The sequence below is a fragment of the Petromyzon marinus genome, unplaced genomic scaffold (genome assembly GCF_048934315.1).
Source record: "Petromyzon marinus isolate PM22_M1 ecotype Great Lakes invasive population unplaced genomic scaffold, UKy_Petmar_22M1.pri1.0 PM_G_Scaffold_20, whole genome shotgun sequence".
Lineage (NCBI taxonomy): Eukaryota > Metazoa > Chordata > Hyperoartia > Petromyzontiformes > Petromyzontidae > Petromyzon > Petromyzon marinus.
Window position 1 is genome coordinate 296,958 of NW_027422762.1, and position 27,560 is coordinate 324,517.

The 27,560-nt window shown below is 51.9% G+C and overlaps 1 protein-coding gene across 1 annotated transcript in view; it reads left to right on the plus strand.

Annotated features, from left to right (window-relative positions):
* Positions 1-11,562: 11,562 nt before the first annotated feature.
* The window catches only part of LOC142912426 (mutS protein homolog 4-like), a 31,480-nt gene continuing 15,482 nt past the window's right edge, over positions 11,563-27,560 (plus strand). The window contains exons 1-11 of the mRNA XM_076060623.1: positions 11,563-11,643; positions 12,087-12,244; positions 13,609-13,782; positions 14,960-15,150; positions 17,314-17,421; positions 18,481-18,596; positions 19,146-19,319; positions 20,742-20,911; positions 22,042-22,109; positions 22,833-22,907; positions 25,402-25,466. Coding sequence (XP_075916738.1) covers positions 11,639-11,643; positions 12,087-12,244; positions 13,609-13,782; positions 14,960-15,150; positions 17,314-17,421; positions 18,481-18,596; positions 19,146-19,319; positions 20,742-20,911; positions 22,042-22,109; positions 22,833-22,907; positions 25,402-25,466 — 1,304 coding nt within the window. The 5' untranslated portion in view covers positions 11,563-11,638. The remainder of the gene's footprint in view (positions 11,644-12,086; positions 12,245-13,608; positions 13,783-14,959; positions 15,151-17,313; positions 17,422-18,480; positions 18,597-19,145; positions 19,320-20,741; positions 20,912-22,041; positions 22,110-22,832; positions 22,908-25,401; positions 25,467-27,560) is intronic.

Here is a 27,560-nt window from a genome sequence, read left to right on the forward strand (position 1 = left end):
CTATTTTGACCACGTAGTTCGTGAAGCCTTCAATAGCTGTACCGGGGGAATCTCCATATGGTACAGATATAATGGGAGGCTAATCGATGCCCGGGTGCGGTCAAGGGATGGCTCCCTATTGCTCAACCACGTTATGTATGCTGATGATTTGGTAATAGCTGCTCAGTCAGAGGAGGAGTTGGAGACGCTGCTGCTGAGACTGGAGCGTGCCACTAAGAGGTGGGGCCTTACCATCAGCCCCACCAAAACTAAGCACCTGCCTGGGTATTTTGTACCATCGGACACTCCACCCCCACAACTCCCAATCGGTGATGGGGCAGTTGTGGAGAGAGTGGAGAGTTTCCCATACCTGGGCAGTGTGCTTATGACTGGCTCCAGTTTAACAGCAGAGGTCTCACTCCGAATCAGTCGAGCGGCAATATCTTTTCATCGGTTGCGTAACGCTGTGTGGAAGCTACCTGGTCTGTCGCTCCGCACTAAGCTTCAGGTCTTCTCGGCCACGGTCATTCCCTCCCTTCTCTACGCTTGCGAAACGTGGACCCCCCTAATGGAACATCTTCGCCGGTTAGAAACATTTAGGCTGGCCTGCCTACGATCCATCCTGGGTTTAACCAGACTGGATTGTGTGAGGAGCTCACAAATCCTTGAAAGATCTGGGCAGGGTCCCATCGGTGAGCTCCTCTGGCAGGCAAGGCTGCGATGGCTGGGTCATGTAGCCCGCATGCCCAGCCACCGCATGCCGAAACAGCTTTTGTTTGGCCGGATTGAGGGGGCTAAGCGGGCGCGGCACGGGCTAGAGAAGAGATGGAGTGATGTGGTACAGGAGGACGTGGAGCTGAGTGGACTTGCCGATGACTGGTACCAGCGGTGTCAAGATCGGCCTCTGTGGAGGAGGCTCGTGAAGGATGCTACTGGGCAGTTGGAGGCAGTCGCCCTCCAACAACAACGGAGGGCGGAGGAACGACGCTCAGAACAACGAGCGGAGCGCCGGGTGGCTAAAGCACAGCAGGTTGACACAGTAGGGGGCACAGGTGGTGCATCAGCCAGTCATCTCAGTCAGTCGACCCGTGGCACCTGGGTCTGTCCCGTGACCTCCTGCCAGCGGGCGTTCGACACTTCACGTGGCCTCAGGGTGCACATAGCCTGGCACAAGCGTCGTGGTGACGTCACCGCCACTTAGTGGCGAATGGCGGTTGTTGTTGTTGTTGTTGTTGTCTGAGTGTGTGTGTGTCAGTTTGTGTGTCAGTGTGTGTGTGTCAGTGTGTCAGTGTGTGTCTGAGTGACTGAGTGTCTGAGTGAGTGACTGAGTGACTGTCTGAGTGAGTGACTGAGTGTCTGAGTACGTGTCTGAGTGACTGAGTGTCTAAGTGAGTGACTGAGTGACTGAGTGAGTGACTGAGTGTCTGAGTACGTGTCTGAGTGACTGAGTGTCTGAGTGACTGAGTGTCTGAGTGAGTGTCTGAGTGAGTGACTGAGTGAGTGACTGTCTGAGTGAGTGTCTGAGTAAGTGTCTGAGTGAGTGACTGAGTGAGTGACTGAGTGTCTGAGTGAGTTTCTGAGTGAGTGGCTGAGTGACTGAGTGAGTGACTGAGTGTCTGAGTGAGTGACTGAGTGTCTGACTGAGTGTCTGAGTGAGTGACTGAGTGAGTGACTGAGTGAGTGACTGAGTGTCCGAGCGAGTGAGCCACTCCCAACGCCCTCACCCGCTGCCCTGGAGTCTCTTCACCCTCCTCCTCACCACCCTACACCTCACCACCCAGCCCCTCCTCACCACCCTACACCTCACAACCCAGCCCCTCCTCACCACCCTACACCTCACCACCCAGCCCCTCCTCACCACCCTACACCTCACCACCCAGCCCCTCCTCACCACCCTACACCTCATCTCCTCCTCCTCCTCACCCTGCATCTCCCCTCCAGCTGGGGTATCTCAGCCATGATGTCGTCTATCTGCTTGAGAATCCGGCACTCCTCCATCCTCTTGAGACTCGCCACCCTCTCCTCCTCCTCCTCCTCCATCTCGTCGCCCGACTTGCAGTCGCCATCATCGGCTGCACTGCGTGATCTCCGTAGTCCCCTCCTCCTCCTCCTCCTCGTCCTCTTCTTCTTCCTCCTCCTCCTCCTCGTCTTCCTCTCCTCCTCCTCGTTCTCCTCCTCGTTGTCTGCCACCTCCCCATCGTCTTGTGCTCTGTCAATGCTCGGCTGCAGGCGACTGACGCAAAACTTCAGCAACAGCCTGCGGACGCCCCCCGTAGACTCCACCACCTCCTCCTCCTCCTCCTCCTCGTCCCTCCGCTCCTTCACCTCGTTACCCTCCACCACCTCCTCCTCGTCCCTCCGCTCCTTCACCTCGTCACCCTCCACCACCTCCTCCGGCGATGAAGACGACGACGACGACGATGCGTCCGAGAACGACCAACAGCTGGACGACGATGACGACGCTCTCTGCTGCCGGTATTGTTGCTGAATTTGTTTCCGTCGCTGCCGCTGCTTCTCCAACGCGCGACCCCGGCGCCTCCCGGTGGGCGGTGGCGGCGGCTCAGCCAGCGGCTGCGGCATCAGCGACAAGAAGTGGAACGTCGCCCCACGCGGGGCCGAGCGCCGCTTGCCCGCGACCGCCGCCGCCGCCAGCGGCGGCGGAGGAGAAGGAGGCGGAGGAGGCTTAGGAGGCGGAGGAGCGCGGCAGGTAGAGGAGCCCGGGCAGGGATCGGGATTCGGTCCCGCCGGGCAATCCGCCGCCGCCGCCTCCCGCCGCTTGCTTAGCGGCGACTGCCCGGTCAAAACCTCCTCCTCCTCTTCCTCCTCCGCCTTCATCGCCGCCTCGGCCTCCTCTTCCCCTCCTTCTCCTCTCGCTCCGCCTCCTCCTCCTCCTCCGCCCCTCCTGCTGCTCGCCCTCCTGCCCACGCCCTGCCACCAAAAGTCGAAGTGTCTCTTCCACGCCGCACGCGGTCCAAACGCGGCCTCCCTGCGTCTCTCCGCCTCCTCCTCCTCCGCCTCCTCCTCGCCCGCTGCCTCGTCAGCGCCAAGCACCGGCCCCGACTCTCCGCCGCCGTCTCCGCGCTCCGGGGCGACCCTCGGGCCGATTCCCGGCGTCGGCGTCGTCCGGGCGCCGCCACTGCCGCCGCCGCCGCCACGGAAGCTCTCCTGGGGGGGCGCCGCCGCCGCCGGAGTCTCCCGGCAGCGGCGCCCCCCCTCGAGAGCCCGGAATGTCACGGGGCGACGAAGATGACGGTCGCGGCGGGGAGGCCCCGGCGCAGGCCCCGGCCCCCCGGCATCGTCGTCGTGGAGCGGGCGAGCGACCTTGAAGGGCGCCGCGTGGGACTTGGCTCCTCCTCCTCCTCCGGCGTCATCCGCGGAGCGCTTGGGCACCCGGATGGGCCAGGAGGAGCGAGCCCTCGCGGAGGGGGCGGCCGTGGCCGTGGCCGGGGCCGGGGCCCGGGCCGGGGGAGGCCGTCTGGGAGGCTGCTGGTGAAGGGGGAGGGCCGGAGGAGAGGGAGGAGACGCGGGATCAGATTCCAGCATTCAGCACGCAAACGTCCTGGTAGTGGTGGTGGTATTGGTGGTAGCGGTGGTGGTCAGTGATTGTAGTGATGTTGGTAATGGTGGTGGTAGTGATGGTAGTTTACGGTAGTAGTGGTGGTGGTGGTATTGGTGGTGGTAGTGATGGTAGTGTATGGTAGTAGTGGTGGTGGTGGTGGTGGTAATGGTGGAAGTGGCGGTAGAAGTGGTGGTGGTGATGGTGCTAGTGGTGGTGGTAGTAGTGGTGGTGTAATGGTAGTGGTAGCGTTGCTGGTAGTAGTGGTGGTAATGGTGGTGGTGGTAGTGATGGTAGTGTATGGTAGTAGTGGTGGTAATGGTGGAAGTGGTGGAAGTGGTGGTGGTGATGGTGCTAGTGGTGGTGGTAGTAGTGGTGGTGTAATGGTGGTGGTAGTGTTGGTGGTAGTAGTGGTGGTAATGGTGGTGGTGTCCGGCAAAACAACCCCCTACCTCCTTGTGGTGCCGGACGGGCAACGCTGCCGTGGGCAGTGCCGGGGGGGAGGGTCAATTTGGATTGGCCTTTCCCCTCATGGCGTTTGTAACCACCACAGTGGCTAAGTGGGGGCTCTGGACAGGTGTGAGGGGCTGGTAACCCCTCCACCTCCGATTAATTACCACTAAACCACGACCACAATATTTTATAAATAAGCTTGTGCCGGAGGCCCCGGGGGGACAGGCGTCTATGACGTCTCCTGACCAAACCCAATTTGGCGGAGCCAGGAGACTGAATCCTTCCCCTCGGGGCTCCTCCAAAAACATCAAAAAGCCACTACGTGTGGCCACGTGGAATGTTCGAATGCTCACTGCGGAGGAGAGGCTGCCACTCCTCTGTCAAGAGCTGGACCAGTACTGCCTGGATCTCTGTGGTAATAAGGAGGTCCTGTGGACTGGCTCTGGCTCCTGCCACCATGAGGGGTGGACAGTCCTCTACTCGGGGCAGGAGACTGCCAAACAACAGGGTGTGGCTCTTTTTCTGAATAAAAGAATGAAGGGCTGTGGGAGCGTGGTGATGAGGTGTGGGAAGCTGTAAGCTCCAGGCTACTTTGGGCTCGCCTTCCCATCAACCACAGGCGAGGAGTGGTGGTCATGGTAACTTATGCCCCCACCAAAGACGAACATCCGTGGAGGGATGCAAGCAAGGCCAATGAGTCAAATGCCTTCTATGACCTCCTGTCACAGGTGCTGGCTAAAGTGGTCCCTGGGGATAGAGTCATCTTGTTGGGTGACTTCAATGCCCGAGTTGGTCATGATGCTGGCACCTGGTCTGGAGTAATTGGAAGGCATCGGGCAGATCAGCTCAATAACAACGGCAGGAGGCTGCTAAATTTTTGTGCAGCCCATGGGCTTGTAATTACCAACACACTGTTCCGGCATTGGCGCATCCACACCACATCATGGATGCATGCCGGGTCCAAGCAAGAACATCTGCTGGACTACATAGTGACGGAACAGCGAATGCGAGCCCATGTCCTTGACACCAGGACCGACCGTGGAGCTGATCTGCCCACTGACCATCGACTTGTCATCTGTAAGATGCACCTGCAATTCTTCTACTCCGGTGGTGGGTGTACACCCAGGACCCCATTCAAACCCTTAGTGGCATGGTCTCAGCTAGCTGATGAAAGTTACAAACGAGAATTTCATCATCGCTTGCGGCTGGGATTGGCATTGTCTCCCACTCCTCTTGATGTCGAGGGGAAATGGGCGAGGTTTGGGACTGTAGCTCATGTAGTTGCAATGGCTGCTTTGGGTACACGGTCTAGACCTCCCCAGAGACCCTGGCTGACAAGAGGTGTTCAAGCTGGCTGAGAAAAATCGACAGGCCCACTCTCATCGGCTACAGCGTCCCACGTAGGAGAATGAGGAGGCTTACCGCAGCCTTCGCTCGGAGGTTCGGGGAGCCGTGAGGCGCTGCAAGGATGGGTGGTGGTCACGGGTTGCTGAGGAGATGGAGTCTGCCTCAGTGGCCCGCGATCACAAATCTCTATTTAACTCCATCAAAAAAGTAACCTGCAGCGCCACACCTATTACCGTCATTAGGGGAAAGAACGGTGATCCAATATCCGACCCCCAGGAACAGGTTTGCAGATTTTCTGAGCATTCCTGATGTCCTGGGGAAGTGGAAATCCCTCAGCCAGGAAAACAATGTGGGACAAAGTGGGGATGACCCTACTGAGGCTGCGGTGCCTCAAATATTGGAGGAAGTCACCCCCTGTGAGTGGCTGGCTGAGGTGCCATCCGTTGAGGACAGCAAGTTGGCCCAGTAGGGGGCACAGGTGGTGCATCAGCCAGTCGTCTCAGTCAGTCGACCCGTCGCATCTGGGTCTGCCCCGTGACCTCCTGCCAGCGGGCGTTCGACACTTCACGTGGCCTCAAGGTGCACATGGCCTGGCACAAGCGTCGTGGTGACGTCACCACCACTGAGTGGCGAATGGCGCTTGTTGTTGTTGATAGTGGAGCTGCTGGTAGTATATTTGGAGTGTGTGTGTCTCTCGCCTCGTGGTCACGTGGATTTGTTTCTGGTTCCTCCGGTTTCCCCCCCTCCAGATTTAGAATTAACATCACGCATTTAAAATATTTCACTGCGATACATTTCCACACGATGAAGTCACGTTGTGTTGAGCTTTCATTCGTGATGGCCAGGTCGCTTGTGAAAAAACGCCACATAGCTCAGTGGGCCTTACCTTGTACAATAAAATAGAAAAACTAGTTTATAGTTGAAGAAGAGAGATGAGTTGGATCTGTCACGTGGGTTATTTAAATAAAAAAGGTTATTTGTTTCATCAGGTCATGTGCACAGATTACAATAACATTTGGAGGGAAAAAAAACATGCTGGCCGTTATGTGACTTCACCGAAAAAGCCAAAAAGTAAGTTATGGTCAAGTTTTATTTTAAATTTATTTAGGATATTTGCTCTTAATGTGCTTACTTTCCCCCAGCACATTCACTGCATTGTCTTGGTGAATGCATGGCATCGCGTGGTCATAACCCACCGGGATATTTTTCCCTTACGCGTCAAGAGATTGACATTCTCAATGGAAATCATTTCAGGTATTCACTGAAAGTGTCAGAGATGAATTTTCAGGATAAAACTGAACTTTCGTGCTAAAGATTGGTGCCATATTGTACGATTATAATTGTGCAAAATGCAACCAGAACACAATTAGCACGGTTAGCTACGTACCGCTACAGTCTACATTATAGACTCTCAGTACACTCACTCAGCTTAATAACCAGGCTACATTCTACATTATAGACTGTCAGTACACTCACTCAGCTTAATAACCATTACTACAGTCTACATTATAGACTGTCAGTACACTCACCATACTTAATAACCATTACTACAGTCTACATTATAGACTGTCAGTACACTCACCATACTTAATAACCATTACTACAGTCTACATTATAGACTGTCAGTACAATCACCCAGCTTAATAACCAGGCTACAGTCTACATTATAGACTGCTAGTACACTCACTCAGCTTAATAACCATTACTACAGTCTACATTATAGACTGCCAGTACACTCACCATACTTAATAACCATTTCTACAGTCTACATTAAAGACTGTCAGTAAACTCACTCAGCTTAATAACCATTACTACAGTCTACATTATAGACTGTCAGTACACTCACCCAGAATTAATAACCATTACTACAGTCTACATTATAGACTCTCAGTACACTCACCATACTTAATAACCAGGCTACAGTCTACATTATAGACTGTCAGTACACTCACCATACTTAATAACCATTACTACAGTCTACCTTATAGACTATCAGTACACTCACCATACTTAATAACCAGGCTACAGACTACATTATAGACTGTCAGTACACTCACCATACTTAATAACCATTACTACAGTCTACATTATAGACTGTCAGTACACTCTGGTTAATAACCATTACTACAGTCAACATTATAGACTGTCAGTACACTCACCATACTTAATAACCATTACTACAGTCAACATTATAGACTGTCAGTACACTCACCATGCTTAATAACCATTACTACAGTCTACATTATAGACTGTAGTACACTCACCATACTTAATAACCATTACTACAGTCTACATTATAGACTGTCAGTAAACTCACCATACTTAACAACCAGGCTACAGTCTACATTATAGACTGTCAGTACACTCACCATACTTAATAACCATTACTACAGTCTACATTATAGACTGTCATTACACTCACCATACTTAATAACCATTACTACAGTCTACATTATAGACTGTCAGCAGACTCACCATACTTAATAACCAGGCTACAGTCTACATTATAGACTGTCATTACACTCACCATACTTAATAACCATTGCTACAGTCTACATTATAGACTGTCAGTAGACTCACCATACTTAATAACCATTACTACAGTCTACATTATAGACTGTCAGTAGACTCACCATACTTAATAACCAGGCTACAGTCTACATTATAGACTGTCAGTACACTCACTCAGCTTAATAACCATTACTACAGTCTACATTATAGACTGTCAGTACACTCACCAAGTTTAAGAACCAGGCTACAGTCTACATTATAGACTGTCAGTACACTCACCATACTTAATAACCATTACTACAGTCTACATTATAGACTGTCAGTACACTCACCAAGGTTAAGAACCAGGCTACAGTCTACATTATAGACTGTCAGTACACTCACCATACTTAATAACCATTACTACAGTCAACATTATAGACTGTCAGTAAACTCACCATACTTAATAACCATTACTACAGTCAACATTATAGACTGTCAGTACACTCACCATACTTAATAACCAGGCTACAGTCTACATTATACACTGTCAGTACACTCACCATACTTAATAACCAGGCTACAGTCTACATTATAGACTGTCAGTACACTCACCATACTTAATAACCAGGCTACAGTCTACATTATAGACTGTCAGTACACTCACCATACTTAATAACCAGGCTACATTATTATTCACAAATTAAATCGTTTGTATTTTGTCAATGGCCATAGACTCAGTACCGCGCCCATAGACCCAACACTGCCCATAAATTCAACAGTGCATATTTAAACTATCTGCGAATCACGGGCTGGACATTTGAGGCCACTTTTTACCTCACGTTTTCCCTCACGAGAGGCGATCTCGCACCCCTGGGGGGTCGTCATCGTCGTTAATTTCTGCTCCGAAATAAAAAAAATTCAAATCCGCACCTCACGACTCTCAAAATGGCGCCTGGCCGAGGAGGAGTCTCAAAAATTTGGCGGGAAAAAAATCCCGCGTCACGTGGCTAGGGAGGAACCAAATCTGATTGGCTCCAAGTCGCCGCTTAGACCAATCAGAGAGCTCCAAGCGCCTCGCCTCACAGCAGCTCCGCTCCTGCACTGATAGATCACTGCAGAAGGTCTCTCGTCTGTAGTTGAATAGTGTAATAGTGTGTGTATCTGTGTGTCTGTGTGTATGTGTATTTATCTCTGTGTGTGTATGTGTATATGTGTGTATGTGTGTGTATCTGTGTGTATGTGAGTATGTATCTGTGTATGTCTCTGTGTGTCTCCGTGTGTGTCCGTGTGTGTACGTGTGTGTGTCTCTGTGTGTGGTGTGTGTCTCTGTGTGTGTACGTGTGTGTCTCTGTGTGTGTGTCTCTGTGTGTGGTGTGTGTCTCTGTGTGTGATGTGTGTGTGTCTCCGTGTGTGTCTCTGTGTGTGTCTCTGTGTGTGGTGTGTGTCTCTGTGTGTGTGTCTCTGTGTGTGTCTCTGTGTGTGATGTGTGTGTCTCCGTGTGTGATGTGTGTGTCTCTGTGTGTGTGTCTCTGGGTGTGTCTCTGTGTGTGATGTGTGTGTGTCTCTGTGTGTGATGTGTGTGTCTCTGTGTGTGTGTCTGTGTGTGTGTATGTGGGGAGCGGTAGTGTAGTGATTAGCGCTACGCCGCGCTACGATTCTCTGAACCGGTCCTGGGCCTCCCCTAGGTCGACTCAGCCTCAAATGAGTACCTGGTGTGGTGGTGTGTAGTAAACATCACCACTGGGGGAGACAAAGGCGGTCGGGCGTGGTACTGGCCACCCACCCCCTTGTGTGCCACAGTGCCGGCCCTTATAGGTGCTGCTACTCTCTTACAGCACTTGCCCCTACAGATTGTTAAGGCTGTACGGGGGATCTTTGTGTGTGATGTCTGTGTGTGTCTTGTGTGTGTGTGATGTCTGTGTGTGTGTGATGTCTGTGTGTGTGTGATGTGTGTGTGATGTCTGTGTGTGTGTGATGTCTGTGTGTGTGTGTGATGTCTGTGTGTGATGTCTGTGTGTGTGTCGTGTGTGTGTGATGTCTTTGTATGTGTGATGTCTGTGTGTGTCTTGTGTGTGTGTTGTGTGTGTGATGTCTGTGTGTGTCTTGTGTGTGTGTGATGGCTGTGTGTGTGATGTCTGTGTGTGTCTTATGTGTGTCTGTGTGTGTGTGATGTGTGTGTGATGTCTGTGTGTGTCTTGTGTGTGTGTGTTGGCTGTGTGTGTGTGATGTCTGTGTGTGTCTTGTGTGTGTGTGATGGCTGTGTGTATGTGATGTCTGTGTGTGTCTTGTGTGTGTCTGTGTGTGTGATGTCTGTGTGTATGATGTGTGTGTGATGTCTGTGTGTGTCTTGTGTGATGTCTGTGTGTGTGTCTGTGTGTCTTGTGTGTGTGATGTCTGTGTGTGTGATGTCTGTGTGTGTGTCTTGTGTGTTTGTGATGTCTGTGTGTGTCTTGTGTGTGTGATGGCTGTGTGTGATGTCTGTGTGTGTCTTGTGTGTGTCTGTGTGTGTGATGTCTGTGTGTGTCTTGTGTGATGTGTGTGTGATGTCTGTGTGTGTGTCGTGTGTGTGTGATGTCTGTGTGTGTGTGTGATGTCTGTGTGTGATGTCTGTGTGTGTCGTGTGTGTGTGATGTCTTTGTGTGTGTGATGTCTGTGTGTGTCTTGTGTGTGTGTGTGATGGCTGTGTGTGTGTGATGTCTGTGTGTGTCTTATGTGTGTCTGTGTGTGTGTGATGTGTGTGTGATGTCTGTGTGTGTCTTGTGCGTGTGTGTGTGTGATGGCTGTGTGTGTGTGATGTCTGTGTGTGTCTTGTGTGTGTCTGTGTGTGTGTGATGTGTGTGTGATGTCTGTGTGTGTCTTGTGTGTGTGTGTGATGGCTGTGTGTATGTGATGTCTGTGTGTGTCTTGTGTGTGTCTGTGTGTGTGTGATGTCTGTGTGTATGATGTGTGTGTGATGTCTGTGTGTGTCTTGTGTGATGTCTGTGTGTGTGTGTGTCTTGTGTGTGTGATGTCTGTGTGTGTGATGTCTGTGTGTGTCTTGTGTGTTTGTGATGTCTGTGTGTGTCTTGTGTGTGTGTGTGATGGCTGTGTGCGTGTGATGTCTGTGTGTGTCTTGTGTGTGTGATGTGTGTGTGATGTCTGTGTGAGTCTTTTGTGATGTGTGTGTGATGTCTGTGTGTGTCTTGTGTGTGTGTGATGGCTGTGTGTGTGTGATGTCTGTGTGTGTGTCTTGTGTGTGTGTGATGTGTGTGTGATGTCTGTGTGTGTCTTGTGTGTGTGTGTGATGGCTGTGTGTATGTGATGTCTGTGTGTGTCTTGTGTGTGTCTGTGTGTGTGTGATGTCTGTGTGTATGATGTGTGTGTGATGTGTGTGTCTTGTGTGATGTCTGTGTGTGTGTGTGTCTTGTGTGTGTGATGTCTGTGTGTGTGATGTCTGTGTGTGTGTCTTGTGTGTGTGTGTCTTGTGTGTTTGTGATGTCTGTGTGTGTCTTGTGTGTGTGTGTGATGGCTGTGTGCGTGTGATGTCTGTGTGTGTCTTGTGTGTGTGATGTGTGTGTGATGTCTGTGTGAGTCTTTTGTGTGTGTGTGTGATGTCTGTGTGTGTATTGTGTGTGTGTGATGGCTGTGTGTGTGATGTCTGTGTGTGTCTTGTGTGTGTCTGTGTGTGTGTGATGTCTGTGTGTGTCTTGTGTGATGTGTGTGTGTGATGTCTGTGTGTGTGTCTTGTGTGTGTGATGTCTGTGTGTGTCTTGTGTGTGTGTGTGATGTCTGTGTGTGTGTCTGACAGGTGATCCGCTCTTTTGAAATCGGATGAGGTAATCTCGCAGATCCTCATCGTTTGAGCAGCGTTAAGCCCCTCGCACAGATTTGAATATTCCCCAAGCTTCCTAATCACTGCCAGGCTCAGACGTTAACATCTCCTAGCCACCGTGATGATGATGATGATGGTGGTGGTGGAACCCACGACCTCCTGCTGTATACCAGGCGAGGTAGTTAACATCACCTAGCCACCGTGATGATGATGATGGTGGTGGTGGAACCCACGACCTGCTGTATACCAGGTGAGGTAGTCAACATCTCCTAGCCACCGTGATGACGATGTTGGTGGTGGAACCCACGACCTCCTGCTGTATACCAGGCGAGGTAGTCAACATCTCCTAGCCACCGTGATGATGATGATGGTGGTGGAACACACGACGTCTTGCTGTATACCAGGTGAGGTAGTCAACATCTCGCTCACCCCCAGGCTTGCTTGCAGGATGTCCACGAAGGGTCCCAAGTACTCGTTTGGCCTACTGCTGGATTCTCCTCCCCGGCGCACAAAGACCAGAGCCAAGCTACACAGCACCACCACCTCCTCCGCCTCCTCGTCTTTGCTCAGCTCCACGCCCGCGGCACGCCACTCCAGGATGCAAGGTCGGAGAGAGTGCAGGAGGGCAATCAGCGGCGGAGCCAGGGGGCGGGGGGGGTGACAGGGTTAGACAATTGTCACCCCTGAAAAAAAATAAAAAATCGAAAAATCTGAAACATTGTGCGTGTAAGTGCACGACACTTGGTCTGGCGGACTTCGTGTAACTGCACCGTCAGAGCGTGTCGCCAAACCGATGGCGTCTGGTTCAACAAGCCTGACTCTCTAATCATCTTCTTTGGTTCTTTCGGTAAAGTCACCACCACGTAGAATGAGAATAAAATAATAAAATAAAACAATAAAATTCTCACGACATTTCGGCCGCAACGCAGGTGGCCTTCTTCAGGCCACCTGTCGTCCAAACAGGTCTGTCCCTTTAAACCTGAAGAAAGCCACTTGTGTTGTGGCCGAAACGTCGTGAGAATTTTATTGTTTTATTATTTTATTCTCATTCTACGTGGTGACTTTACCGCAAGAACCAAAGAAGATGAATCCTTGCAGTCACGAAAGCTTTAAATCGAAATCTCTAATCATTTTTGAAGTTAACATTTGTTGAATGTCACCCCGGGCTGAAAATCCTGGCTCCGCCCCTGAGGGGGATGACGCCTCTCCGCGGATTATTTTGATGTTGACGGATTACCGTACTTTGGATCCTCTTGCTCCTTATCCTTTGGTTCTTTCGGTGAGGTCACGTGGACTGCTCCTACGTCAGCTCCTACGTCGGCGGTCCACCTTCTGTGTTCGTTTCACACCTGGTGACGGTTGCTTGTGTCGCGATCCAAACGTCGTGATCCATTAAAATGTTTTCGTACCTACGTGAGTTTTTGCCGAAATAACTCAACAACACGAATTCCTGCGGTCACGGCAGTTTTAAGGAACAGATTGCATCTCGCTGCTCTCCGCTCCCTGCGGAGCGTTAAGGCCCCAACAAGCCCACGGCTTTCCATTCCGGGCACCGTTCTGTGATATTGCGTCGAGCGAATGTGTGGCCCTACGCAGCCTCTCCACCCCCCCCCCCCCCCTTTCAAAAATCAGCTCGCACCCTCCGCTAGGGTCTTGTCAAAGGGGAGCACCGTTAATCCTGCCGAACAGGATTTTTGCAGAAGACCTCGCTGGGGTTGGTGGGTGGGAGACGAGAGGGAGGCGTCGTTCCTCGCCAGCTGTCGAAGTATGCAAGCTCTCTCGCTTCTGTTTTTGGTGAAGCCTCTCTCTTGAACGATGTCGGTCTTCTGGTGCCCGCGTCCACTGGGGACGCCATCGCACTCCCCACGTGCCACGTTAGAACAGGGCCGAGAGCGTGAGAAGCCTCAAAGAAAACGGATCGCTTTAATTAAGTCTCCGTCCGCCGCCCCCCCGTTTCTCTTGTTCCCAGAGTCGGGTTGGGCCGACCGGAGCGGCAACGCCGACACCGCCACAACCACCAGCGGCGGCGGCAGGGCCCGCGGCGGCGGTGGTGGCGGTGGCGGCTGCGGTGATGCTCCCACCGTGGTGATGCCAGGCTTCTCCTCCTGGGCCCCGCTGGTGCCCCTCCCCGCTTCCCGGTTCCGTGCAGCGCCGGGCAGACTCACACAGAAACCCATAGACTCACACAGAGACCCACAGACTCACACAGAAACCCATAGACTCACCACCCTTCATAGACTCACACAGAGACCCGTAGACTCGCACAGAGACCCATAGACTCACGCAGAGACACATAGACTCACACAGAGACCCGTAAACTCACACAGAGACCCATAGACTCACACAGAGACCCATAGACCCACCACCCTTCATAGACTCACACAGAGACCCGTAGACTCGCACAGAGACCCATAGACTCACACAGAGACCCATAGACTCACACAGAAACCCATAGACTCACACAGATACCTGTAGACTCACACAGAGACCCATAGACTCACACAGAAACCCATAGACTCACACAGAGACCCACAGACTCACACAGAAACCCATAGACTCACCACCCTTCATAGACTCACACAGAGACCCGTAGACTCGCACAGAGACCCATAGACTCACACAGAGACACATAGACTCACACAGAGACCCGTAAACTCACACAGAGACCCATATACTCACACAGAGACCCATAGACTCACCACCCTTCATAGACTCACACAGAGACCCGTAGACTCGCACAGAGACCCATAGACTCACACAGAGACACATAGACTCACACAGAGACCCGTAAACTCACACAGAGACCCATAGACTCACACAGAGACCCATAGACTCACCACCCTTCATAGACTCACACAGAGACCCGTAGACTCACACAGAGACCCATAGACTCACACAGAGACCCGTAGACTCACACAGAGACCCATAGACTCACACAGAGACCCGTAGAATCACACAGAGACCCATAGACTCACACAGAGACCCATAGACTGACACAAAAACCCATAGACTCAGACAGAGACCCGTAGACTCACACACAGAGACCCATAGACTCACACAGAGACCCGTAGACTCACACACAGAGACCCATAGACTCACACAGAGACCCGTAGACTCACACACAGAGCCCCGTAGACTCACACAGAGACCCGTAGACTCACACAGAGACCCATAGACTCACACAGAGACCCGTAGACTCACACACAGAGCCCCGTAGACTCACACAGAGACCCGTAGACTCACACAGAGACCCGTAGACTCACCACCGTTCATCGACTCACGACAGGAGGCAGCACCCCGTCTCTCTTGTGGCCCCGCAGCGACCTTGTTCTCCACGACTGACGACGCCGACGCCGGCGACGACGACGAGGAGGTGGAGGCGAGGTCGGTGGTGGTGGCGTTGGCAGAGGGCCGAGGTATCGCTCGGGGCGAGGTCGGCCTGGCCAGCATCGACCTGCGCTGCCCCGAGCTGGTCCTGTGTCAGTTCCCCGACAGCCAGCCCTACGTCAAGGTCAGCCTCCTTCTCTCTCCGTGCATGAACATAAAGGGCCCCCCCCCCGTGCAGTGCGTGTTATGAAGCGGGCCCTGAATTAAAAACTAAAACACGCACATTCTTCACCTGTGCGGTATAGCGATTGTCATTTTTGTCACTTGCCGTACGGCCGGATAATGCGACGCATCTCTAACCTAAGTTTGCTTGTGGCTGTGGTTGTTTTGATTTAAAGATTTCGTGACTGCAGTAATTAATATTCCTAGCTCTTTCGGTAAAGTCGCGTTGAAGGGAAACAATAAAATAATAAAATATATATAAAACAATAAAAATTCTCACGACGTTTCGACCATAACACAAACAGTCGTCATCAGGTGTGTCGGTTTGCATTTATGTATTTATTTTTAAAGGGTGCATTTATTTATTTATAAAACGTTAGCACCACGGGCAGAGATTTGACAGTTTATTTAGAAGGACGAGTCCATCTATGTTCTGAAAAGAGGAGGGGGGAGACGAAAAATTAATGTATGCTGTCTAAATGCCACCGTAAGCGTGAACAATCAATTAAGACCTGAAATGGTTTATCAAATCCTTCCAATGATTGCTAAGCCAGAATCCATCTTCTCGGTTTAAATTGTCTCTGTGCTTATTATTTTATTATTTCCCTTTAACGTGACTTTACCGAAAGAGCTAAGAATATGAACCACTGCAGTCACGGAAGCTTTAAGTCAAAATTTGATGCTTTTCTTGCTCGTGTTTTTGTTGGTTTGTTGCGGTTGCACTCCGATTCAAGAGCCGGATGGCTCACAGGACTATACCCAAAATAAACTGAAAACTGAAACTGAACCTTCAACACACTCGGCCGTTCGTAAAAGCTGAAGGGCGGTTTCGTACTCTGGTAAGAGAGCGGAATCACCGAACCGGAATTGATCGCTTGAAAGCGTTTAGCGCGGGGCCCTTGAAAGTGCGGGGCCCCGTAGCCACGTAAGTAGCTACGTGCCAATGTGTGCGTGTCGTTATTCTGACGGTATGCAGTATATATACATTGACAGGTTAGGTTAGTCTTAAACTATTAAACACTAGTTTTTTTTATTTTACCTTACCTCATGCACCTAGCTTGGCACAGCAGTCAACCCACTGCACCTGTGTCTGTCCCGTGACCTCCTCCTGGTGCACCTAGCCTGGCACAGCAGTCAACCCACTGCACCTGGGTCTGTCCCGTTACCTCCTCCTGGTGCACCTAGCCTGGCACAGCAGTCAACCCACTGCACCTGGGTCTGTCCCGTGACCTCCTCCTGGTGCACCTAGCCTGGCACAGGAGTCAACGCACTGCACCTGGGTCTGTCCCGTGACCTCCTCCTGGTGCACCTAGCCTGGCACAGGAGTCAACGCACTGCACCTGGGTCTGTCCCGTGACCTCCTCCTGGTGCACCTAGCCTGGCACAGCAGTCAACCCACTGCACCTGGGTCTGTCCCGTGACCTCCTCCTGGTGCACCTAGCCTGGCACAGCAGTCAACCCACTGCACCTGGGTCTGTCCCGTGACCTCCTCCTGGTGCACCTAGCCTGGCACAGGAGTCAACGCACTGCACCTGGGTCTGTCCCGTGAGCTCCTCCTGGTGCACCTAGCCTGGCACAGCAGTCAACCCACTGCACCTGGGTCTGTCCCGTGACCTCCTCCTGGTGCACCTAGCCTGGCACAGCAGTCAATCCACTGCACCTGGGTCTGTCCCGTGACCTCCTGCTGGTGCACCTAGCCTGGCACAGGAGTCAACGCACTGCACCTGGATCTGTCCCGTGACCTCCTCCTGGTGCACCTAGCCTGGCACAGCAGTCAACCCACTGCACCTGGGTCTGTCCCGTGACCTCCTCCTGGTGCACCTAGCCTGGCACAGCAGTCAACCCACTGCACCTGGGCCTGTCCCGTGACCTCCTCCTGGTGCACCTAGCCTGGCACAGCAGTCAACCCACTGCACCTGGGCCTGTCCCGTGACCTCCTCCTGGTGCACCTAGCCTGGCACAGCAGTCAACCCACTGCACCTGGGTCTGTCCCGTGACCTCCTCCTGGTGCACCTAGCCTGGCACAGCAGTCAACCCACTGCACCTGGGTCTGTCCCGTGACTTCCTCCTGCTGCACCTCAGCCTGTTGTTCTCGTTGCTGGCGCTGCTGCTGCTGCTTGTTCAGGCGATCACCAAGCTGCAGGTGCTACGCCCACTGGAGGTGGTGATGCCCCACACGGCCTGCAACCCAAACGCCAGCAAAATGTTCACCCTGCTGAGGGACTACTTCCCTGTGAGCACGCACGGACGGCATCGCCACTACTCACCACGCGGAGACTCCTAGACTCATCACACAGAGACTCCTAGACTCATCAGACAGAGAGCCATAGACTCATCACACAGAGACCCATAGACTCATCACACAGAGAGCCATAGACTCATCACACAGAGAGCCATAGACTCATCACACAGAGACCCATAGACTCATCACACAGAGACCCATAGACTCATCACACAGAGACCTATAGACTCAGCACACAGAGACCCATAGACTCATCACACAGAGAGCCATAGACTCACCACACAGAGACCCATAGACTCACCACACAGAGACCCATAGACTCATCACGCAGAGACCCATAGACTCATCACACAGAGAGCCATAGACTCACCACACAGAGACCCATAGACTCACCACACAGAGACCCATAGACTCATCACGCAGAGACCCATAGACTCATCACAAAGAGACCTATAGACTCATCACACAGAGACCCATAGACTCATCACACAGAGAGCCATAAACTCATCACACAGAGACTCCTAGACTCACCACACAGAGACCCATAGACTCACCACACAGAGACCCATAGACTCACCACATAGAGTCCCATAGACTCACCACGCAGAGACCCATAGACTCATCACATACAGACCCATAGACTCACCACACAGAGACCCACAGACGCATCACACAGAGACCCATAGACTCACCACGCAGAGACCCATAGACTCATCACATACAGACCTATAGACTCACCACACAGAGACCCACAGACCACACAGAGACCTATAGACTCATCACGCAGAGACCCATAGACTCATCACGCAGAGACCCATAGACTCATCACACAGAGACCCATAGACTCATCACACAGAGACCCACAGACTCATCACACAGAGACCCATAGACTCATCACATAGAGACCCATAGACTCATCACACAGAGACCCACAGACTCACCACACAGAGACCCATAGACTCACCACACAGAGACCGATAGACTCATCACACAGAGACCCACAGACGCACCACAGTGGGTGCTGCCACCTCGTGGTGAATGCGTGTGCAGGAGGCCCACGTGACCACGGTGCTGAGGAAATACTTCAACGAGGAGCGGGGCATGGACGCCGTGCGAAGGCTCTGCGTGCCCCACATGGCCACCGTGCTCATGGACGTGCAGGGGAAGTGAGTGGGTGTGTGTGGGTGAGTGTGTGGGTGTGTGTGGGTGAGTGGGTGGGTGAGTGAGTGTGTGGGTCTATGGGTGTGTGTGTGGGTGGGTGAGTGGGTGGGTGAGTGGGTGAGTGAGTGTGTGGGTGAGTGTGTGGGTATGTGGGTGAGTGGGTGAGTTTGTGGGTGATTGTGTGGGTGAGTGTGTGGGTGAGTGTGTGGGTGAGTGTGTGGGTGAGTGTGTGGGTCTATGGGTGAGTGTGTGGGTGAGTGGGTGAGGAGCTCACCGGTGAGCTCCTCCGGCAGGTAAGGCTGCGTTGGCTGGGCCATGTAGCCCGCATGCCCAGCCACCGCATGCCCAAACAGCTTTTGTTCGGCCGCATCGAGGGGGCTAAACGGGCACGGTATGGGCTAGAGAAGAGATGGAGTGGTTAGGGTTAGGGTTACCCACTCACTCACCCACCCACCCATCCACTCACCCATCCACTCATCCACCCACTCACCCATCCACTCACCCACCCCCCTCTCACCCTCCCACTCACCCTCGCCCCTGCCCACCACCCCCAGATACTACTGCCTGGCTTCGCTGGCGGCGCTGCTGCAGTATGTGGAGTTCATCCAGGGCGTGGTGCTCGCCCCGGCCTCCGTGCGCGTCTCCTTCTGCGGCAGTGAGCGCACCGCCATGATCGACGGCACCACGGCCGCCAACCTGGAGCTGCTGCGCAACTCCCACGACCCTCGGTAGACGATGCCTCCTCCTCCTCCTCCCTCGCTAGCGGGGATAGCCACTCCCCCTTCTGTGTGTTGGTGTGTGTGTGTTGGTGTGTGTGTTGGTGTGTGTGGTGTGTGGGTGTTGGTGTGGTGTGGGTGTGTGGGTGTGTGGGTGTGTGTGGTGTGTGTGGTTGTGTGTGGAGCCAGGAGATTGAATATCTACCCTCGGGGCTTCTCCAGAAACAACGAAAAACCACTACGGGTGGCCACGTGGAATGTTCGAACGCTCACTGCGGAGGAGAGCCTGCCACTCCTCTGTCGGGAGCTGGACCGGTACCGCCTGGATCTATGTGGCATTCAGGAGGTCCGGTGGACCGGCTCTGGCTCCTGCCACCATGAGGGGTGGACAGTCCTCTACTCGGGGCAGCAAACTGCCAAACAACAGGGAGTGGTTCTTCTTTTGAACAAAAGAATGAAGGGGGCGTGGGAGCGTGACGGTGAGGTGTGGGAAGCTGTAAGCCCCAGGCTACTTTGGGCTCGCCTTCCCATCAACTCGAGGCGAGGAATGGTGGTCGTGGTTACTTATGCCCCCACCGACGATGAACATCCGTGGAGGGATGCAGGCAAAGCCGATGAGTCAGATGCCTTCTATGACCTCCTGTCACAGGTGCTGGCTAAAGTGGCCCCTCGGGATAGAGTGGCCCCTCGGATAGGTCATGCAACCCGCATGCCCAGCCACCGCATGCCGAAACAGCTTTTGTTCGGCCGGATTGAGGGGGCTAAACGGGTGCGGCACGGGCTAGAGAAGAGATGGAGTGATGTGGTACAGGAGGACGTGGAGCTGAGTGGGCTTGCCGATGACTGGTACCAGCGGTGTCAAGATCGGCCTCTGTGTAGGAGGCTCGTGAAGGACGCTACTGGGCAGTTGGAGGCAGTCGGCCTCCAACAACAACGGAGGGCGGAGGAGCGACGCTCACAACAACGAGCGGAGCGCCGGGTGGCTAAAGCACAGCAGGTTGCCACAGTAGGGGGCACAGGTGGTGCATCAGCCAGTCATCTCAGTCAGTCGACCTGTGGCACCTGGGTCTGCCCCGTGACCTCCTGCCAGCGGGTGTTCGACACTTCACGTGGCCTCAGGGTGCACATAGCCTGGCACAAGCGTCGTGGTGATGTCACCGCCACTTAGTGGCGAATGGCGGTTGTTGTTGTTGTTTTGTGGTTTGTGTTGGTGTGTGTGTGTTAGTGTGTGTGTTGGTGTGTGTTGGTGTGTGTGGGGGTGTGTGTGGGTGCGAGTGTGGTAGTGTGTGTGTGTGTTGGTGTGTGTGCGTGTATGTGTGGGTGCGAGTGTGGTATGAGTGTGTGTGGGTGTGTGTTGGTGTGTGTGTGTGTGTGACCCTCCTCCACCCGTGTGTGTGCGTGTGTGTGTGTGTGTGCGTGCGAGCGTGCACCCAGGAGCTCCCACTCGCTATTCGGGGTGCTCAACTACACGAGGACGCGTGGAGGAGCGCGCCGGCTCAGAGCCAACATCCACGAGCCGCTGGTGGACGAAGAGACGCTCAGAGGCCGTCTCGACTGTGTGGATGAGCTGATGCAGGAAGACAACTTCTATAGAGTGCAGGCCGGTGGGTGGGTGGGTTGGTGGGTGGGTGGCTGAGTGGGTGGGTGGGTATGTGGGTGGGCGGGTGAGTGGGTGCGTGAGTGGGTGAGTGAGTGCGTGAGTGGGTGAGTGAGTGGGTGGGTGGGTGAGTGGGTGAGTGAGTGGTTGCGTGGGTGGGTGAGTGGGTATGTGGGTGGGTGAGTGGGTGGGTGGGTGATGGGGCAGTTGTGGAGCGAGTGGAGAGTTTCCCATACCTGGGCAGTGCGCTCATGACCGGCTCCGGTTTAACAGCAAAGATCGCACTCCGAATCAGTCGAGCGGCAATGTCTTTTCATCGGTTGCGTAACGCTGTGTGGAAGTTACCTGGTCTGTCGCTCCGCACGAAGCTTTGGGTCTTCCCTCCCTTCTCTACGCTTGTGAAACGTGGACCCCCCAAATGGAACATCTTCGCCGGTTAGAAATATTTAGGCTGGCCTGCCTACGATCAATCCTGGGTTTAACCAGGCTGGATTGTGTAAGGAGCTCACAAATCCTCGAAAAATCTGGACAAGTCCCATCGGTGAGCTCCTCCGGCAGGCAAGACTGCATTGGCTGGGCCATGTAGCCCGCATGCCCAATCACCACATGCCCAAACAGATTTTGTTCGGCCGGATCGAGGGGGCTAAACGGATGCTGCTTGTGCTAGATAAGAGATGGAGTGATGTGGTACAGGAGGACGTGGAGCTGAGTGGACTTGCCGATGACTGGTACCAGCGGTGTCAAGATCGGCCTCTGTGGAGGAGGCTCGTGAAGGACGCTACTGGGCAGTTGGAGGCAGTCGCCCTCCAACAACAACGGAGGGCGGAGGAGCGACGCTCACAACAATGAGCGGAGCGCCGGGTGGCTAAAGCACAGCAGGTTGGCACAGTAGGGGGCACAGGTGGTGCATCAGCCAGTCATCTCAGTCAGTCGACCCGTGGCACCTGGGTCTGCCCCGTGACCTCCTGCCGGTGGGCGTTCGACACTTCACATGGCCTCAAGGTGCACATGGCCTGGCACAAGCGTCGTGGTGACGTCACCGCCACTTAGTGGCGAATGGCGGTTGTTGTTGTTGTGTATGTCTGTGTGTGTGTGTCTGTGTGTATATGTGTGATGTCTGTGTGTATGTGTGTGCAGCTATCAGTCAGTTTCTGGATGTAGACCACCTGCTCTCAATGCTGATTCAAATCCCTAAGACAGAGACGGTGAGATGATCACTTTAATCATCATCAGCATCACCTCGCTCAGCACCACACAGTACCCCTTCATCACGTTAAACAGGGGTGGGGAACGTCCAGCCTCTGGCCCTGCCAAGGCAACCGCAGGCGGGACTCGAAATTCAATAAATCTAGGTAGAGCAATCCTGGAAGAGCAGTTGTGAGTAGCAACAACATCGTCAATACCGGCTAACATCACCAAACGCCTCGCCAAAGAGAAGCAGTTCCAGGCCATCACATTAGGGGCGAGTTAATTAAACGTTTGACCAGATATAACGGGCTAATTTTTAAGTTGATCAATTTTGTATGGCCCGCGAATGATGTTGTAAATATCCAAATGGCCCTTGGTAGAAAAAAGGTTCCCCACCCGTGATGTAGAGAGAGAGGCTATTTAGTGATCTATTTATTTGTCTATATTTATCTCTACATGTATCTATCTATATTCGGTAAAGTCACGTAGAAGGGAAATAATATAAATATAAAAGAATAACATTTTCTTGCTGTGGTTTTCACACCTTGATGATGATTGCTCGTGTTGCAGTCGAAACTTCGTGATAATTTTATTGTTTTATATTTTTATTATTTTATAGTTTCCCTTTCTACGTGGTGACTTTACCGAAAGAACCAAGAATATTAATCCCTGCAGTCACGAAAGCTTTAAATCAAAATGTATCTATCTATGTATCTGTCTATCCATCTACCCTGTTCCAGTTGAGAACTGCTGAGTCTAAGATCAACTACGCCATCCACCTCAAGCATGTCCTGGAGTTGGTGTCTCCACTGCAGGTTACATCGCCTGCCCAAGATCACTGTCATCACTAATTATTGTTCATCGCTATGATCACTAGTTATCATTAATCACTGTCATCACTAATTATTGTTAATCACTATCATCACTAATTATTGTTAATCACTATCATCACTAATTATTGTTAATCACTATCATCGCTAATTATTGTTGATCACTGTCATCACTAATTATTATTGATCACTGTCATCACTAATTATTGTTGATCACCCATCATCACTAATTATCGCTAATCACTATCATCACTAATTATTGTTAATCACTATCATCACTAATTATTGTTAATCACTATCATCACTAATTATTATTAATCACTATCATCACTAATTATTGTTAATCACTATCATCACAAATTATTATTGATCACTGTCATCACTAATTATTGTTAATCACTATCATCACCAATTATTATTAATCACTATCATCACTAATTATTGTTAATCACTATCATCACTAATTATTGTTAATCACTATCATTACTAATTATTGTTGATCACTATCATCACTAATTATTATTGATCACTATCACCACTAATTATTGTTGATCACTATCATTACTAATTATTGTTCATCACTATCATCACTAATTATTATTAATCACTATCATCCCTAATTATTATTGATCACTGTCATCACTAATTATTGTTAATCACTATCATCACTAATTGTTATTAATCACTATCATCACTAATCGTTAATCACTGTCATCACAAATTATTATTAATCACTATCATCACTAATTATTATTAATCACTGTCATCACTAATAATTGTTAATCACTATCATCACTAATTATTGTTAATCACTGTCATCACTAATTATCGTTAATCACTATCATCACTAATTATCATTAATCACTATCATCACTAATGATTGTTAATCACTATCATCACTAATTATTATTGATCACTGTCATCACTAATTATTGTTGATCACCATCATCACTAATTATTATTAATCACTATCATCACTAATTATTGTTGATCACCATCATCACTAATTATTATTAATCACTATCATCACTAATTATTATTAATCACTATCATCACTAATTATTGTTAATCACTATCATCACTAATTATTATTAATCACTATCATCACTAATTATTGTTAATCACTATCATCACTAATTATTGTTAATCACTATCATCACTAATTATTGTTGATCACTGTCATCACTAATTATTGTTGATCACTATCATCACTAATTATTATTGATCACTGTCATCACTAATTATTGTTAATCACTATCATCACGAATTATTGTTAATCACTATCATCACTAATTATTGTTGATCACTATCATCACTAATTATTGTTGATCACTATCATCACTAATTATTATTATTAATCACTGTCATCACAAATTATTGTTAATCACTATCATCACTAATTATTGTTAATCACTATCATCACTAATTATTGTTAATCACTATCATCACTAATTATTGTTAATCACTATCATCACTAATTATTGTTAATCACTATCATCACTAATTATTATTAATCACTGTCATCACTAATTATCGTTAATCCCTATCATCACTATCATCACTATCATTATCATTAAGCTGCCACTGGGGGTGCCCCTGGCAACAGCAGACTCACACACAGAGACAGCTGCCACTGGGGGTGCCCCTAAGCCACAGCAGACTCACACACAGAGACAGCTGCCACTGGGGGTGCCCCTAGGCAGCAGCAGACTCACACACAGAGACAGCTGCCACTGGGGGTGCCCCTAGGCCACAGCAGACACACACAGAGACAGCTGCCACTGGGGGTGCCCCTAGGCAACAGCAGACTCACACACAGAGACAGCTGCCACTGGGGGTGCCTCCACAACACCCACAGGTAGGGTGAGTGGCAGGTGAGGTGAGTGGTGAGGTGAGGGGTTGGTGAGGGGTGGGTGAGTGTTGAGTGAAGGGTGAGGTGAGTTGAGTGGTGAGGTGGTGCGTGGTGAGTTGGGTGGTGAGGTGGTGCGTGGTGAGTTGGGTGGTGAGGTGAGTGGTGAGGTGGTGCGTGGTGAGTTGGGTGGTGAGGTGAGTGGTGAGGTGAGTAGTGAGGTGAGTGGTGAGGTGGGTGGTGAGGTGAGTGGTGAGGTGAGTGGTGAGGTGAGTGGTGAGGTGCGTGGTGAGGTGAGTGGTGAGGTGGGTGGTGAGGTGAGTGGTGAGGTGGTGAGTGGTGAGGTGAGGGGTTGGTGAGGGGTGGGTGAGTGTTGAGTGAAGGGTGAGGTGAGTTGAGTGGTGAGGAGAGTGGTGAGGTGGTGCGTGGTGAGGTGGGTGGTGGGGTGAGTGGTGAGGTGGTGAGTGGTGAGGTGGTGAGTGGTGAGGTGGTGAGTGGTGAGGTGAGGGGTTGGTGAGGGGTGGGTGAGTGTTGAGTGAAGGGTGAGGTGAGTTGAGTGGTGAGGTGGTGAGTGGTGAGTGACAGGTGCAGGTGTCACCCTCACCTATCTCTCCCCTGCTGTGTTCCCAGCGAGCGCTTAGCCCCTGCAAGACTCCACTGCTGACAGCCTACCAGAGCTCCCTGTTGGACTGCAGGTGACGAGGAGACCAGGCTGGTGGTGGTGGTGGGGGTGGTGGTGGTGGTGATGGTGGTGACTGTGGTGACGGTGGTGGGGGTGTGGGTGGTGGTGGGGGTGGTGGTGGTTTGTGATGGTGGTGGAGGAAGAGGTGGTGGTGGTGGTGTGGGTGGGGGTGGTGGAGGAGGTGGTGGTGATGGTGGGGGTGGTGACAGTGGTGGTGGGGGTGGAGGTGGGGGTGGTGGTGTGGGTGGTGGTGGGGGTGGTGGTGGTGGTGGGGGTGATGGTGGTGACGGTGGTAGTGGTGGTGCTGGTGGTGGGGGTGGTGGTGGGGGTGGTGGTGACGGTGGTGACGGTGGTGACGGTGGTGGTAGTGGGGGTGGTGGTGTGGGTGGTGGTGGGGGTGGTGGTGATGGTGGTGGTGGTGACGGTAGTGAGGGTGATGGTGGTGATGGTGGGGGTTGTGACGGTGGCAAAAACAACCCCCTACCTCCTCTTTGGTGCTGGATGGCAACGCTGTGGTGGGCAGTGCCATGGGGGGAGGTGCCTATTTAGATTTTTGGCTTTTCCCTTCATGACGTTTGTAGCCACCACAGCGGCCAATTGGGGGCTCTGGATGGGTGCGAGGGGCTGGTAACCCATCCACGTTCAATTAATTATCACCAAACCATGAATGAAAAATGTAATTAATAAGCTTGTGCCGGAGGCCCCGGGGGGATAGGCATCTATGACGTCTCCTGGCCAAACACTATTTGGCGGAGTCAGGAGACTGAATCCTTCCCCTCGGGGCTCCTCCTTTAACAACGAAAAGCCACTACGGATGGCCTCGTAGAATGTTCGAATGCTCACTGCGGAGGAGAGGTTGCCACTTCTCTGTTGGGAGCTGGACCGGTACCGCCTGGATCTCTGTTGTAATCAGGAGGTCCGGTGGACCGGCTCTGGCTCCTGCCACCGTGAGGGGTGGACAGTCTTCTACTCAGGGGAGGAGACTGCCAAACAACAGGGAGTGGCTCTTCTTCTAAACAAAAGAATGAAGGGGGCGTGGGAGCGTGGCGGTAAGGTGTGGGAAGCTGTAGTCCCCAGGCTACTTTGGGCTCGCCTTCCCATCAACCGGAGGTGAGGAGTAGTGGTCATGGTTACTTATGCCCCCACCGAAGATGAACATCCGTGGAGGGATGTAGGCAAGGCCGATGAGTCAGATGCCTCCTATAACCTCCTGTCACAGGTGGTAGCTAAAGTGGACCCTCGGGATAGAGTCATCTTGTTGGGTGACTTCAATGCCCGAGTTGGTCATGATGCTGGCACCTGGTCTGGAGTGATTGGAAGGCATGAGCCAGATCCGTTCAATAACAACGGCAGGAGGCAGCTAGATTTTTGTGCAGCCCATGGGCTTATAATTACCAACACGCTGTTCCGGCATCGGCGCATCCACACAACATCATGGATGCATGCCAGGTCTAAGCAAGGCCATCTACTGGATGTTATAGTGACGGAACAGCGGATGCGGGCCCATGTCCTTGACACCAGGACCTTCCGTGGTACTGATCTGCCCACTGACCATTGACTAGTCATCTGTAAGATGCGCCTGCCATTCTTCCACTCCGGTAGTGGGTGTACACCCAGGACCCCATTCAAACTCATAGTGGCCTGGTCTCAGTGCGGCTGGGGTTGGCATCGTCCTCCACTCCTCCTGATGTCGAGGGACAATGGGCGAGATTTAGGACTGTGGCTCATGCAGCTGCAATGGCTGCTTTGGGTACACGGTCCAGACCTCCCCAGAGACCTTGGCTGACAGAGGAGGTGTTCAGGCTGGCTGAGAAAAAGCGACAGGCCCACTCTCATAGCCTACAGCATCCCACGTCGGAGAATGAGGAGGCTTACCGCAACCTTCGCTCGGAGGTTTGGAGAGCCGTGAGGCGCTGCAAGGATGGGTGGTGGTCGCGGGTTGCTGAGGAGATGGAGTCTGCCTCAATGGCCCGCGATCACAAATCGCTCTTTAACTCCATAAAAAATATAACCAGCAGCGCCACACCTATTACCATCATTAGGGGAAAGAACAGTGATCCAATCTCCGACCCCGAGGAACAGGTTTGCATATCTGCTGAGCATTTCT